This window comes from Taudactylus pleione, unplaced genomic scaffold, assembly GCF_031769625.1.
Source record: "Taudactylus pleione unplaced genomic scaffold, aTauple2 ptg000003l, whole genome shotgun sequence".
Classification (NCBI taxonomy): Eukaryota; Metazoa; Chordata; class Amphibia; order Anura; family Myobatrachidae; genus Taudactylus; species Taudactylus pleione.
Genome location: NW_028284406.1, coordinates 3,734,323 through 3,747,993, shown reverse-complemented (window position 1 = coordinate 3,747,993; position 13,671 = coordinate 3,734,323). Strand labels below are relative to the sequence as shown.

The window sequence follows — 13,671 nt, the reverse complement described above, 5'->3', positions numbered from 1 at the left end:
ATATTCTGTGGTCTGATCTGATATCTGTGTGAGTGGAGCTTATTTATTCACAGTGGGAAAAACACCTCATGAAATGCCTTAGTGATGTCACTGTTTTCCTGGACAGGTGATTGGCTGCCTTAGTTCAGCCAACAAAATGGCTGTCTCACTTGTGTGTAATGGGGGGGGGGGGGGGGCAATTCTCAGAATGGATCAGCAGTGTTACTAAGATAACATGAAATGTATCCATTGTTGAAAAGGACAAAATACATCATGACAAAATGACACCCAGTGTTCTCTGAAGGAGCATGACATGCTCGCTGTAAATGTTGAATGACATGTCTCTGAAGAAATGCAGCATTTATGTCCTGCTGTGGAAGTGTCTACAAATCGCATTAGTAGGGCTAGTGGCTTGTGCGGTGCTGGAATTCTATGCGTCAGAACATTTCTACATATTTTACTGCGTTTTCATCTAAAGGGGGATTCCGAGCACCTGTCATTCACACCATATCCTGGGGTAGTGTTATAATGTGCACGCTGCCATCTTCTAGCACAGTTTTCATTTTATACAATTAGTAGAAATGTTTGTATGTGTAAAGGTGCGTATCCACTTCAGACTGTGAAAACACTGCATGATCACGACATTGTAATCGTGCAGTCGTTTCACAGTCTGTGCTGTGCCGACATTGAACGATCAGTTGTTCAGTGTAGGCACCCTCCCTCATCCCCGAACATGGGCAACCTGACGTTATCGGCATATTGGCCAGCATGTTCGGGCGATGATAGATGTCAAAAACGACCAGCGGGAGCGCGCATTGCTGGTCGTTTTTGACATTAAGCTGCACAATTTCTGCCCGATTAACAAACGATTGAACGATAATGATGTGGTTATCGTTCGATCGCTATGTTTAATCGGGTAGTGGATACCTGCCTGAAGAGATAAGATGGGCGACACTTAAGTTACTGTTCAGAAGATGGCTCTGACAGTGGGGGATATGTATCAAGTCTTGGAGAGAAATAAAAGTACCAACCAGTCCGCTTCTAACTGCCATTGTACACGCTGAGGGGTTCTGTGTACTAAGCCGTGGAGAGAGAGAGAAAGTACCCCAATCAGCTCATGCCATTTTTCATACACCGCCTGTAAAATGACAGGAGCTGATTGGTTGGTACTTTATCTCTCCACTATATCTCTTTTTCCAAGGCTTAGTATATCTCATGTGTTTTGAAAATTACATTTGGAAGCTGATTGGTTGGTACTTTCTCTCCACTTTATCTCTCGCCAAGGTTTGATACATCTCCTCCAGTATCTTAAACAGTTTTTTGTTTTTTTTTTTCTGCAGGGCTATGAAAAACCTAATCTGGTGGCACCAGTATGAGCCAGTTGTGGTGTCCGCATTTTAATGTATGGCTCATTCTGGTTAAACCACCCATTTCCTTTCCCAAATAATCCAGACTTTATTTTGGTAACCACCCCACAGGTGGTATCTTCACAGTAGAGACGCTTAACCTGTTCACAGTACGATAGATTGACACAATCTGGTTCTCCTGTCTCCACCATGCTAGCCACCCCTGAATATCTCAGTACAGGGCAGAGCTTACAACACTGGTGTCCCTCCACCTGAGCAATGTCTGTATTGTACACCTTCATGGCATGCCCATTACAAAGAAATGACTCGCCCCTTATTCAAGTATGGGGCAGTAAGGATCATTGCTCTGCTCTGGCAAAAGTCTGTTTGGCTCGATCATGGTTGGCTACTAGTGGGCCTGAATTTCAGGAGTGGGTTTCTTTGGTTAATGCTACTGTGGAACATGAGCGATATTTATACCTTGTCCGTAAAACAGAGTTTAAATTTGATCGTATTTGGACAAGATGGATAGAGTCGAGATACATAGGCAAACGCAGGGGGGGGGGTTCCATTTGCCTGGAAACCCCCCTCCCCAGCCCACACCATGACCACAATAGAAATAGAAATATAATGGAATTTTACTAGCGCTGCATGTTCTTCTCAGTGTCATAAATGAAATAAATAGCACCACCTGTAGATCTTTTAACATTTATCAGCCAGTAATAAATACCTGTGCACCAACTACAGCAGGAGATCTGGAAAACATTCACTGTTAGGGATGTGCTGCTATAGAGCCCAATATGTACATACATGTCCAGGGCAGTGCTAGGTCCTTCTGCTGCTCCCCAGGCTCCTGAACTTGCTCCAATGCTCTGGAATGGTGCCCACATCTAAAATAAATACATCCAGCACAGGCAGGATGGCCCTACTGCCGCATATAATGGCTTACTGTGATTGCTGGTCCTGTATATGCTGGAATTATGACACACAATAGACTTTATATGATACATATTAGAGCTGGATAAGTGGTAATCCCACCCTCTTCATGGACAGGCCACACTCACTCTAAAATCAAGCATTTGGAATCCCCCCTCTAGAAATCCTGCGTTTGCCACCGAGATATGCACTCCCTCGGACTTGGCTATAGCTTGAATTTATATGGCTGACTTCATTTGGTTTATAACATGGTTTCCCTATTTTATTTCATTGTATATTATTTGTTGCTTAGGAATACTATGGTTTTTTTTTTTTGTGTTTATTTTGTTTGTTCTATTTTGTATATGTTTAAAATTGAAAAAAAAATTAATAGAGAATACTTTATCCAAAAAAGGATCATTGCTCTGTCAGGAAGCAACAAACCCACTGGCTGTTAGGTACTACGTCTACCCTGCTAATCTTGGTCTGAATCTCAGTTCTTTTATCAGAGGTTATATATGTGTATATCAAATATAGGTGTTGGACGCTACAAAAAGTTATGCCTGCCAACTCCTTTTTGCAGTTGGGTAAATACTCTTTCTGCTTTTCACACTGAATTTCCATTGGCAGAGTCCCTTAGTTGAATTTGTTGAATTCCTCTTAAAAAAAAAAAAAAAAAAAACCTTAACTAGCCCATTTTGATTCAATTTTTTTGGAAAACAAGTGTGAAAAACAGAAGTTCAATATTATATCGCTGTCAAGGAAAGTTGGGTTATGCAGGGTGGATAGAGAAACGTATTACCGGTGCGCTAAAATGAGAGCACAACACTTGTTGAGTCCCCTCCGCTTTCTGTTATGCCAAAATTTCATTGGCTGGCTGTCCTTTGTGAACTACTACAATGGCTGCTTAATCTGTCTCTCTTGAATGCATTATCATTGGTCACGTTCCATCAACTATAAAAATGGGAGTCTGCAAATACAAATTGAAAATAGCTAAAAATGAAACCTTTTGTGTGGGCTAACACGGTGTATCTGGGGACTTTTTAGACTACTACTGAATAAAACATTTGACTCACTGTAACGTCAAAAACTTTGCAAAGTTGATTTTAAACTGAGATCTGGATGTCTAATATTAGTGAACGGCTGCCCAGTTGCTCTCACTTTTTCTTTTTTTATTGCAGTTTAGTTTGGATTAGATGATCCATGTTTCTGTAACCGTTTTCCAGATTGCTGCATGATTCATTGATAAACTTTGTGTGGTGTTAATGATTAATCTTATAATAGAGCTGACGTGTGCTGCTCCCTGTGAGGTCTGATGTGTTGCACGCATTACGTTGGGGGATACTGTGCAGTGTGAGGGTCCTAATCCCCTCTTGTTTTGTCTTGCAGTTACGGAGAAGGAGGTACAGCAATGGTGAGTTACAATATTATTTATTCTAATGGCTCCATGCTGTTTGCATTATATTGTATGTGGACCCCTAGCTGCTATTTAGGGCTTATTTAATAAAGTTGTGTAAGAAGTACATAAACTTTTAACCCTTAGCATCCAATCAGATTGGATTTTCTGTGTATGTATCACTATGCGCCCAGACAGACTTTATTACAGTACAGGGGATGCGGTTCTTGAACCAAAAATGTATATAACCTTAAAGATAGTAGGGAATGGCCATTGTCCATCGTTATGGAGGTCTAGTGGTGATGCTGTTGCAATGTTCGCTTGTGTTCTTGGATGCACTGCACTTAGCCCCGCCCCATTGTGATGTTTATCCCCGCCCACATCACACAAGCCTGCCCCCTTCTCTGATTTGTAAACTAGCTCTCTCATTTGCACACTTGCACGAGTGGTTTATGAACGATGGTTTCATGCCATCGTTAGGCCTGATGTAACGATGGCGGCAACGCAACTATAATTCGATTCTGCCCTTTCCGATGGCCAATTCGCTCAAAACAGAGATTTGAAATAGCAACTTTGCCCTTTGCAAAAATGGCATATTTATGCAAAATTATGATTCCCTGGTTCTGCACCCGTTGGTGTGTATACAGGTGTGTGCCTCTCTGTTTTTGACAGATAAAGTAAATATAAATAAATAAATATATATAAATACCTGCAGACAGCTGGCATTCCTGTGCTGTAAAGAGATTTAATTGCGTCCGGTGCCTTCCAGTTTACCTCTCCCTGATTTGACTGATGGATTCAAATGTCCAGAGCTAGTGATGTCCATCGATGATTTTCCATTGAGGGTTTCAGGTGCAAAAATTTCACTAATCCACAGCAACCAATTAGACACTTTGGGGTAAATTTACTAAAGGACGATTTTAAGTGATTAAAAATCGATCAGCATCGATGTCGTGTTTCAGGGGCAAAATCACACATTTACTAACAGCCAATATTTTTATATTGATTTCTAAGTGTTAGTGAATGTGGGATTTAGCCCCTGAAACACTGCATTGATGTTCATTAATTTTAGAATGATTTTAACTCCATTAAAATAGACCTTTAGTAAATTTACCATTGTCTTGTGGTAGTGAAACAAAGAAACCAAGTAAAAGCTGATTATTGATTGGTTAGTATTCAGTTTTCATACGTGGGCTCTGCAATCTTTAAAAAAAAATAATAATAATTTGTGTGTGTGATATATGTAGTATAGAGTAGGGTTTAGTAATACATATATAAAAATAAACTCTTAAATGTTTTTTCTTTTTATTGTTTTTGAAATTTCTGTATGCCTAAGCCCATTGTGGCAATATATTTTCATTAAATTATATAGATAAAAATTGTTTTCCATATTTTTTTTTTTTTAATTAAGTGCCATCCGCAAGGGAATGAATGAAAAAATGTGACTGGCTAGTTACACAAAGACCCCCTTGTAGGCCATGATGGAACTACATTGTATCATTGTTAATTTACATGGGTTAAATATAGTATAATACACGGAATACATGCGGCCGGTGGTTCAAATCCCGACAGCATGAGCCCGGCAGGGGTGAAAATCCACATTTTCCAAAGTAAGTATGTTCTAACCTAATTTTATCCCCTAACCTTCCATTAGGGGTGCCTAACCCTAAGTACCCCTGGGGAATGCCTAACCCTAACTTCCCCCCCGGGGCTGCCTAACCCTTAACCCCCCCTTATCCCTAGCCTAAACCTAACCTCCCGGGGGGTGCCTAACCCTAAATTCCCCCCCTACCCCCGGGAACCCTAAACCTACCCCCACCCCTCCCCCCGCGGCTGTCCATGCCCATCGCCCGGCTTACCTTTGTTCGGTAAGCCGGGTGTCGGGCTCCCGGCGTAGATGTAATGACCGACATCGGGATTTCGACGCCGGTCATTAGACACCTGCCGGGATTAAACAGTCGGGATGCCAACGGTCGGCATTTAGACCATTGGCATCCCTTATACACAGCGAAAGCAGCGATTTTTAAGTGCTCAGACAATTTTTAAGAGAATACAGCCTATGTATGGCCTAGGGATATATTTCAGTTTAGTAACCCATATTCATAAGACACTGGGTCCTAGTGAATTGAAGGGTTGAATTTTCATGAATATTGGTCCAACTAATATAACTGCCTAATCCCTAACCCCATGGTTGGACTTGCCATCGGGCACGCACTTCTGACAAATGCCAGTAGGGCCGATGGCCTCGGGGCTGGCACGAGGAGGGTGGAAGTGGCCCCGCCCTCCACCCCACCCCACGCCGCCAGATACAGGTAATAGGGGGAGGGAAGGGTCGCCTCGGCGCTGATGGGCCAGGAAGAGACGGGGGCGTGCCACGAGGCCAGGCCCCTGTGATTCATGGCACGCCCCCTTCGTGAGCACCCGCACCTAAGGTGCGCGAACAGGGCGGACTGCCAGGGTTGAATTACAGACATATTCCGTCCCTGCCTAACCCTAACTCTCCCTCTAGGTGCCTAGCCTCTCAATCGGGCTGCGGCATCCAGGGCCCTGCGAGTTATCTTGCAGCACGAGGTCTGCACATGCACAGTATGACATTTGCGCTGATCTCCCACCATCACAGAAGTATGTAAACCATCGGGTCTGCATACATCTCTGAATTAGGCCCATAATTTAATAACATAACTGATTTCATGTACCACATACTTTCCAACTCTCTTTCCAGGAGATGCGAAGTGCAGCTGGGTGGGAATTAAGGACAGGAGATGATGCGGTTTTGCCAGAGAGTCAGGCATTCTCCCTGAAGCCAGGCCAGATGGAGAAGCGTTGGGCAGGACCCAGTGTGATGACACTCCGTGAGGGTCAGCACATATGGTTTGCCAACATACCTATCCAATCAGTATCGGTCAGATTAAAGATCCCAGCAAATCTGGCCAGAATTACTCACTTAGGGCCTGATTCAGACCTACTCGCAAGTGCTATGCGCTTGCAAGCGGGTTGATGGTGGGACACTGCGTGCGCAAGCCCCGGAGCGAGTGAGAAATTCACTCACTCCGGGGCTCGCTACAAACGGGGCAGCTGTCGATGTTGATTGACAGCTTGCCCCGTTTTGTAGGCGGGGAGGGGGGGTTGCTGGCCAAACGGAAGCATTCCCGAAGGAACGCCTGCCGTTTGAGGGCGGCCCTATAGTGCGCTTCTGGCTCTGTTGGAGCCGGAAGCTCACTGGGGCTTGTGGCAGACGAGACCCTACCAACTTAGCGAACAGCCTGGAGGCCGGCTTAAAAAAAAATAGCGTACGCCCTCATTCAGAGCGAGCGCTCGCTTTTTGCTAGCGGCTCTGAATGAGGTCCTTAATCCTGCATTGTTGGGGTAATTCTATTCTGTCCTTTCATCTATGGGATTTCTTTAAAGAACTGCAGAAAAATCTTCCATATAAGTCTTGGAGAGCTTCTAAGTAGCAGCTCTCTGAGCAGATTCTAGCACAGCTGATGAGAATAATTAACACACTTATTATTTCAAGGAATGTGTAGAACCAGGCAGCTGAAATATGAATATAAACCTTTTTGTATCTTCAGATTTTCCTTTTGGTCCTTTGCCGTAGGCTCGCTGAGAAAAGGTTGCACTAAGCAGTGTTATAGGACATTTTTTTTTTATTAGATTGTTATTTTCCACAAGGTTTTTATTTAATTTTTCATTGTCCAAGATACCCAAAACAAGTGGCTTTAAATGAGTTGACGTTTAGGATGATCACGCACAATCTAATCATTCAATCAAGAATTGATGCGTGAATGACAATAGATCTGATGCAATCAAATGTTGATGGTCAAATATATTAATAGTCCCATCAGATTGGGTGCAGAATATTAATCTGAAAGACTTGGAATAAAGCACATCTCCCAACTGTCACAATTTAGGTGGAACCTTGCCATAGGTCGGGATCTTTGTCCCAAATCCAGGACGTTTGGTAGATGTGTGCGCCACTAATGGATGCTCCTTCCAGTGCCCCATGTACCAGCATGAAGGGGCTTGGGGGGCAGCCCAGCGTAACATGACCAAGCCCCCTTCATGTTCACAAGCATAACAGACCACCGCTTGATACCTACTCCAGTCTCCACCCCTTCCTCGTCACTCTTCAGTACCTCTCTGACAAGCAGGGCTCTCTCTCCTCTTGTCTTATCCTCCCCCGTATACGCTTGTAATTATGGGATCTGTATAGTAAGCCTTGGTGGGAGATAAAGTGCCCATCAATCAGCTCCTAACTCAATTTACAGACTGTGGGCGGGATGTACTAACCTTGCAGTATTCATCTAGCCAGTCACCGCAAAATGACTAATCACATATGCACTAACATATGCAATTAGTATCGCAAAGGACAGTTCTTGCGATAAGAGACTCCTTTTGCAAAGCAGCCGACGCCGGGTGAGGGGGTCTCCTGGTGACCTGTGCAGGAAGTCCTGGGCTCCTCCTCCCTGCACCCGGAAGAAGATTAGGAGGAGGAGGCGGCGCACCCAGGAGGAGCACGGGCCACAAACCAGGAGACTGAGGTGAGTGGGGGCCAGTGCTGGGCGACTGCGAGGCGTCGGGAGCATGATGCGGTAAGAAGCCCATAGGCTTCTATAGGGTAACACCAGATTTTTCTGGCGCTACCCTCCGCACCAAAAATAGGGCAGCCGATGCTTAGTACATATGAAAATGCAGTAAAAACCCAGAAAACTGGGTTTTTAACCGCATTTTTCCTTTACTACATCCCGCCCTGTGTTTGAAAAATAACAGGTAGGAGCTGATCGGTTGGTACTTTATCTCTCTCCAAGGCTTAGTACATAGACGCCTATGTCACTGCTCTGTATGGCGCTGCACGACTTTGTGTCGGCCTATAAATAAATTTTAATAATATTTATTAAAAACTGTCCTACATTTTCAGAAGTCCAATCACAATTATAACATATCTGAAGCAATAGTTTTATTTTATCTATTTTTTTTTTTTTTTTTTAATGATCGGGTTCAAGAGTGTCCGAATTTAATGTGTTTGCTTCCACTGCGTGGTGATGTGATTGCAGGGGATTGTAAAACATTGATGTCTGGTTGGCTATTTTAAGACCAGGACAAAACAGAAGTTTATGAATAGACTGTTAAACATATATAGAGACTGTTTTATTGTGGACACGTCTTTGTATAGTTACAAAGGCAGTTTTTCCAGGAGCCATATTGGGGTTGTTTAGGATACAGGGAGACACCGTGAATTGCTAAGTATATGGTTTTTGGTGATGAAGCGCAATGTAAATCAGTCATACAGTATAGCAGAGGTGCCGAAATTAACCTGATGACGAGGGAGCAAACGAATCAGGTATTCTCATTGTATGATTCAATTGCGGTTGCTGATGTGTGTTGTAATGGATCAGTGTTATACAAGGTAGCGCTGTGGGGGGCTCACAGTGTTCCAATGGAGCCATCTAATGTACAGTGCCATTGGACGATGCTTTTTGGTACAGGTGCTGTGATCTACAATATTTTACTTTTAACACAGTTTGTCAATCTCCTAACCCATAGTAAGCCATTTTTGTTTTCTTTAATTTTTTTTGTGACTCCCATCTCTGAAAATGCAGCAGGAGAACACTACCGTACCGTGCTACGGACCTGCTAACACAAAGTGTGTTTTGCAGTAGAAATTGGATAAAAGACCATTCCAGATTGAAGTATTGGGGCAAGCTAAAGGTACGTAGCCACTAATAGACATACAAGCGAGAGCACGATTGCGACATTGCAATCGTGCTGTCGTTTCTATATCTAGTGATGTGCCTAGACTGAACATTCACTTGTTCAGTCCAGGCACATCCATCATCCCCGTACATGCTGAACCGGACTGGATCGGTTGACCAGCATGTACGGGTGATGATAGATTGGAAAAACGACCAGCAGGCACACGCATCGCTGGTCGTTTTTGGCATTTACATGCCCGATTTGCGGCCGATTGCACGATAACGACGTCGTTATCGTGCAATCGCCTGTGGATACCCAGCTTAAGCCACTTCCCATCACAGGAGCCCTGGTGATGCATAGCTCCTCTTCAAGCCCATCGTCATGAGTGAAAACATTTGGCAATGGCGCAATGATGTAATTAGTGTGGCAGGGCCAAGAAACGCCCATTTCTTCTTCTTTACCTCCATTGAGGACAATATGTCAAGCAGTCAAGTACGGCCCTTGGGCCCAGAATACTGGGACAGTCCAAACAAAATCAGGACTCAACTACAAGGGAAAAGGAATTATTAAATTGCGGCAGTTAAAGACTAATAATCACTTCATATCATGACTTCTTTATACACAAGTAGTAGCAGGACAGGGGAAACGTCGTAATCCGCAAAATGAAGGACTCTAGGGGCCTATTTATCAACGAGTTTTATCATCCTCAAAGTGTTTTAAAGCTCGTTGCGTATGATGGGGGCTGATTGGCTGGAGCACCATTAACTGTCGTGTGTTTGAAAACTGACAGTTGGGAGCTGATTGGCTGGAGCAATATTTATTATTATTATACCCAACAAGTTTTAAAACTTGTTGCGCATGATAAAACTCGCTGATAAATAGGCCCCCCTAATGTGATAGCTGGCAGGAATTAGCGCTGGCTCTTTGCTGACACCTCTATGTCACGGTCAGTCCAGACACCCGCTAATTGTTGTCACATCTATTCAATGTGATCATCGAAAAGCAGGAAAAAAGTATAACAAGAACATATTTTCTCCTGGGGAAAAAAATAAATTGTGCTACGTTAAGAAATCTAAAACGCACAACCTGGTATGGGTCATCCTCGTCCACTTCACCGGCCCCGTCCGGGAGGCTTGAGATTGAGAGTTTCTGGAAACTATCCTGAGCGTGTCGCCCCAGCCCCCTGGGTTCAGTCGTTTCCCCAGCCTAGATGCCGCAAATCATGGCATTGTGTGACTATGTTGGCAGCTATTGGTAATTGCGTCAGAGCCTAGTATTATTATTATTATAAAATTTTATTTATAGGGTGCCACAAGTGGTCCGCAGCGCCGTACATACAGTAAGGGGGGGAATCGGTATGATTTACAGCCGGAGAATCCTGACAGCGGCTGCCCGATATAGGTGAAAATCCCGATCGTCCCTAAGGTAAGTATAGACTAACCTAATTCCCTCCCCTAACCCTCCTTAGGGGTGCCTTCCCCCCCAGTGCCTGACCCTAACCTCCCCTTCCCCACCGCCTAAACCTAAGTCCCCCCCCAGGGGTGCCTAACCCTAACCCTTCATTCCCCTAGCCTAACTCTAACCTCCCAGGGGGGGTGCCTAACCCTAAGTCCCCTCCCCCCTGGAGCCCTTAACCTAAATCCCCCCTTACTCCCCCCAGGCTGTCTGAGCCCGGCATCCCTTCGATAGGAATGCCGGGCGCCTATCCTGGCGTCGGTAAAATGACAGGCGTCTAGATTTAAATGCCTGTCATTTAACCCTCGCCGGGATAAAGCAGTCGGGAAGCCGACTGTCGGAATTATGTCCGTCGGCTTCCCAACTGCACACCGTAAGGGATACACAGAACATTACGTTACAATACAGTAACCATAATATAAACAGAACACAAGTAACAATTAGCAACGCAATTCTCCATACACAATACAGCTGGGAAGGTGAAGGCTGTCATAGAAGTGCTAGAGAAGAAGGCTGTGAGACAGTGGGCAGGAGGACCCTGCTCCTAGGAGCTTACAATCTAGGGACAGCTCAGTGATGCAGTCCTGGATGTCTGCTGCTATAAACCTTTCCCTTTGCACCCATTGCAGTGCAGAATGTTTTGATCAAATGAGAAATGGGTCTGAGTCCGGCTTATTTATAGTCAAGTATTCTCAGACTTGGTTACACAGTAACCAGCATACATTATAATTCTCTTAAGTTATTTTATTACCAGGTTAGGCATGAGTCACCTCCTTGGTACACGGCACAGAGAGAAGTATTTTAGGACCTTATAAATACATGGCAATATTAATGAGAATAAGTGAATGAGGACGTGGGTGAGACATTCTTACAGACCCATTAACTGGAATACATTGTGCTAGAGAAATGGGTTTGGAAACTACTGCCCTGGTCTTTGTGTGTTGGTCTGTGTTGTATCTCGCTGATTACACCAATGTGAGTGATGTAGACCCTTTAGATGAAGACCTTTCCAGGGAGATTCAGCATAGATGATATTTTTATTTCTTGCATATCTAACAGAACTGCTTTTCTTCACCGAATATGATCCAGGAAGTATTCACTGCATGTATATGTGTATGTATGTATGTGTGTGTATATATATGTATATATATATATATATATATATATATATATATGATAGCCTGGCAGCTAAGAAGTAATGTAGCAGGCGAAGCTGGATTACGTTACGCCTTTAAATAACTCAGCCCCATGCTTTCTATCTATGGCATCAACACCTATGGCATCAAGCAATATGCAAATAAGCCCCATCTACCGACAGAGCTGCCAGCTTGGCATTTTTTCACAGTGAGAGTTCTCTGGTACTGTGTGCCATTTATTTAGTGCGGAGGACAACGTTCACGTCTGATAGTAAATATTGGCATGTCGGCGCAGGATTTGCGAAGTGTGACTGTACGGGATAAAATATAACATTGCTTCTGTGGCATGGAGATATAGGCATACATATAAGTGAATATATAGTATGCACATTATATAAAAAACAAAACAAAAAAAAAACATACATTTTACAGTACTGTGATAATAGAAAAATTTCATATGCTCGCATCTGGCAAAAACTAAGTGCGTCTACTGTACACTAGATTTAAATATCTAATATGTAAATCTCATTGCCCAGCACATAATATACATGGCCAAACAGTCTTCCTTCAAGGTCCCCTACTCCTCCCAATCTTACAAACCCTTCTGAGTTCTTCTATTAAGAACACTATAGTTATCGCTTTCTATTTCATACAACAATTGGAAGTGACCAGTCACAGCTCTGTAGGGTTTTTGCTTTATATGTTGTTCTGTTTACACTACATTCTATACTGGAATTCTATGGCGCTGCAGAAATTTGACGCCTAATAAATATTAACAAAATACATCCCCTTGCTCAAACACATAGGCCTGTAATGCCACCATATAGCCTCCTATGCCACCACATGGGTTTATATTCTACCCAGTGACATGCCAGCAGTGTTAGTAATGATGCCAGTAACTGTAATGACCTATAGCTGTAAAACTATTGGTAATTCCCAGTAATATGGTGACCCATCTTGACTGATGCCTCCTATAATTCCTCCACCAGTGTCACAGCTGTGTACCTCTCCCCAAGCGCAATGCAGTGACTTGCGATGAGGTCAAAGGCTAGGGAGGCACACATGGAGATAGTGCTGGGAGCCTGTCCCCCCCCCCCCCAACTCACTGTAACTCTCCTTACTACACTAAGCTGCGGTGTCCATTTATTCTCCTACCTTCATCACTGTGTCTTCTCTTGCTGCTGCTGGTTGAGCTCCAAACTCTAAACACTGCAGTGCACTTCCTGGTCACATGACACATCCAGGGTGTCCATCAGTGCTCAAGGCACACCCCCCATACTCAGAGGCATGCCTCTATTGGCTCTCTTTCTGTGCAGTTTACCCACTGTGGTGTGGCCCCACCCCCAGCTGTGCAAGCAGTGTCTGACTATACGGTAGTGAGGCTGAGCTGTTGCTGCCTCATCTCTTGTCTCCCTGCAGTCCCAGGGAGCTCCACAAAGCTGGTGAGTGTTAAATATAAAAATGATTACAATAAACCAAGAAGATGTTTATAAGTTATAAATATCATCTTTGTAGTATTCTAATAATTTGTATATCAAATCTCAGGAGTATGACAGGGGAGGCTCTGCCTACCCTGACTGCCTGTTGCTGGCACAATGCCTAGTCATTGCATGCCTAATTCTACTTCGTCACCACCAGTAGCTAGTGGAAGCTGATGGCTTTGTGCCCATGTCATTCCATATAAGGTGGTACTATGACCAGTGTTAGCTGATTTATGCAATTTACTGTCACACCTGTTTGGTATAAAAGA

The 13,671-nt window shown here is 43.8% G+C and overlaps 1 protein-coding gene across 1 annotated transcript in view; it reads left to right on the top strand.

Moving 5' to 3' along the window:
* Positions 1–13,671, top strand: part of NCS1 (neuronal calcium sensor 1) — a 109,520-nt gene that overhangs the window by 48,695 nt on the left and 47,154 nt on the right. Inside the window, exon 2 of the mRNA XM_088466937.1 lies at positions 3,630–3,654. Coding sequence (XP_088323063.1) covers positions 3,630–3,654 — 25 coding nt within the window. The remainder of the gene's footprint in view (positions 1–3,629; positions 3,655–13,671) is intronic.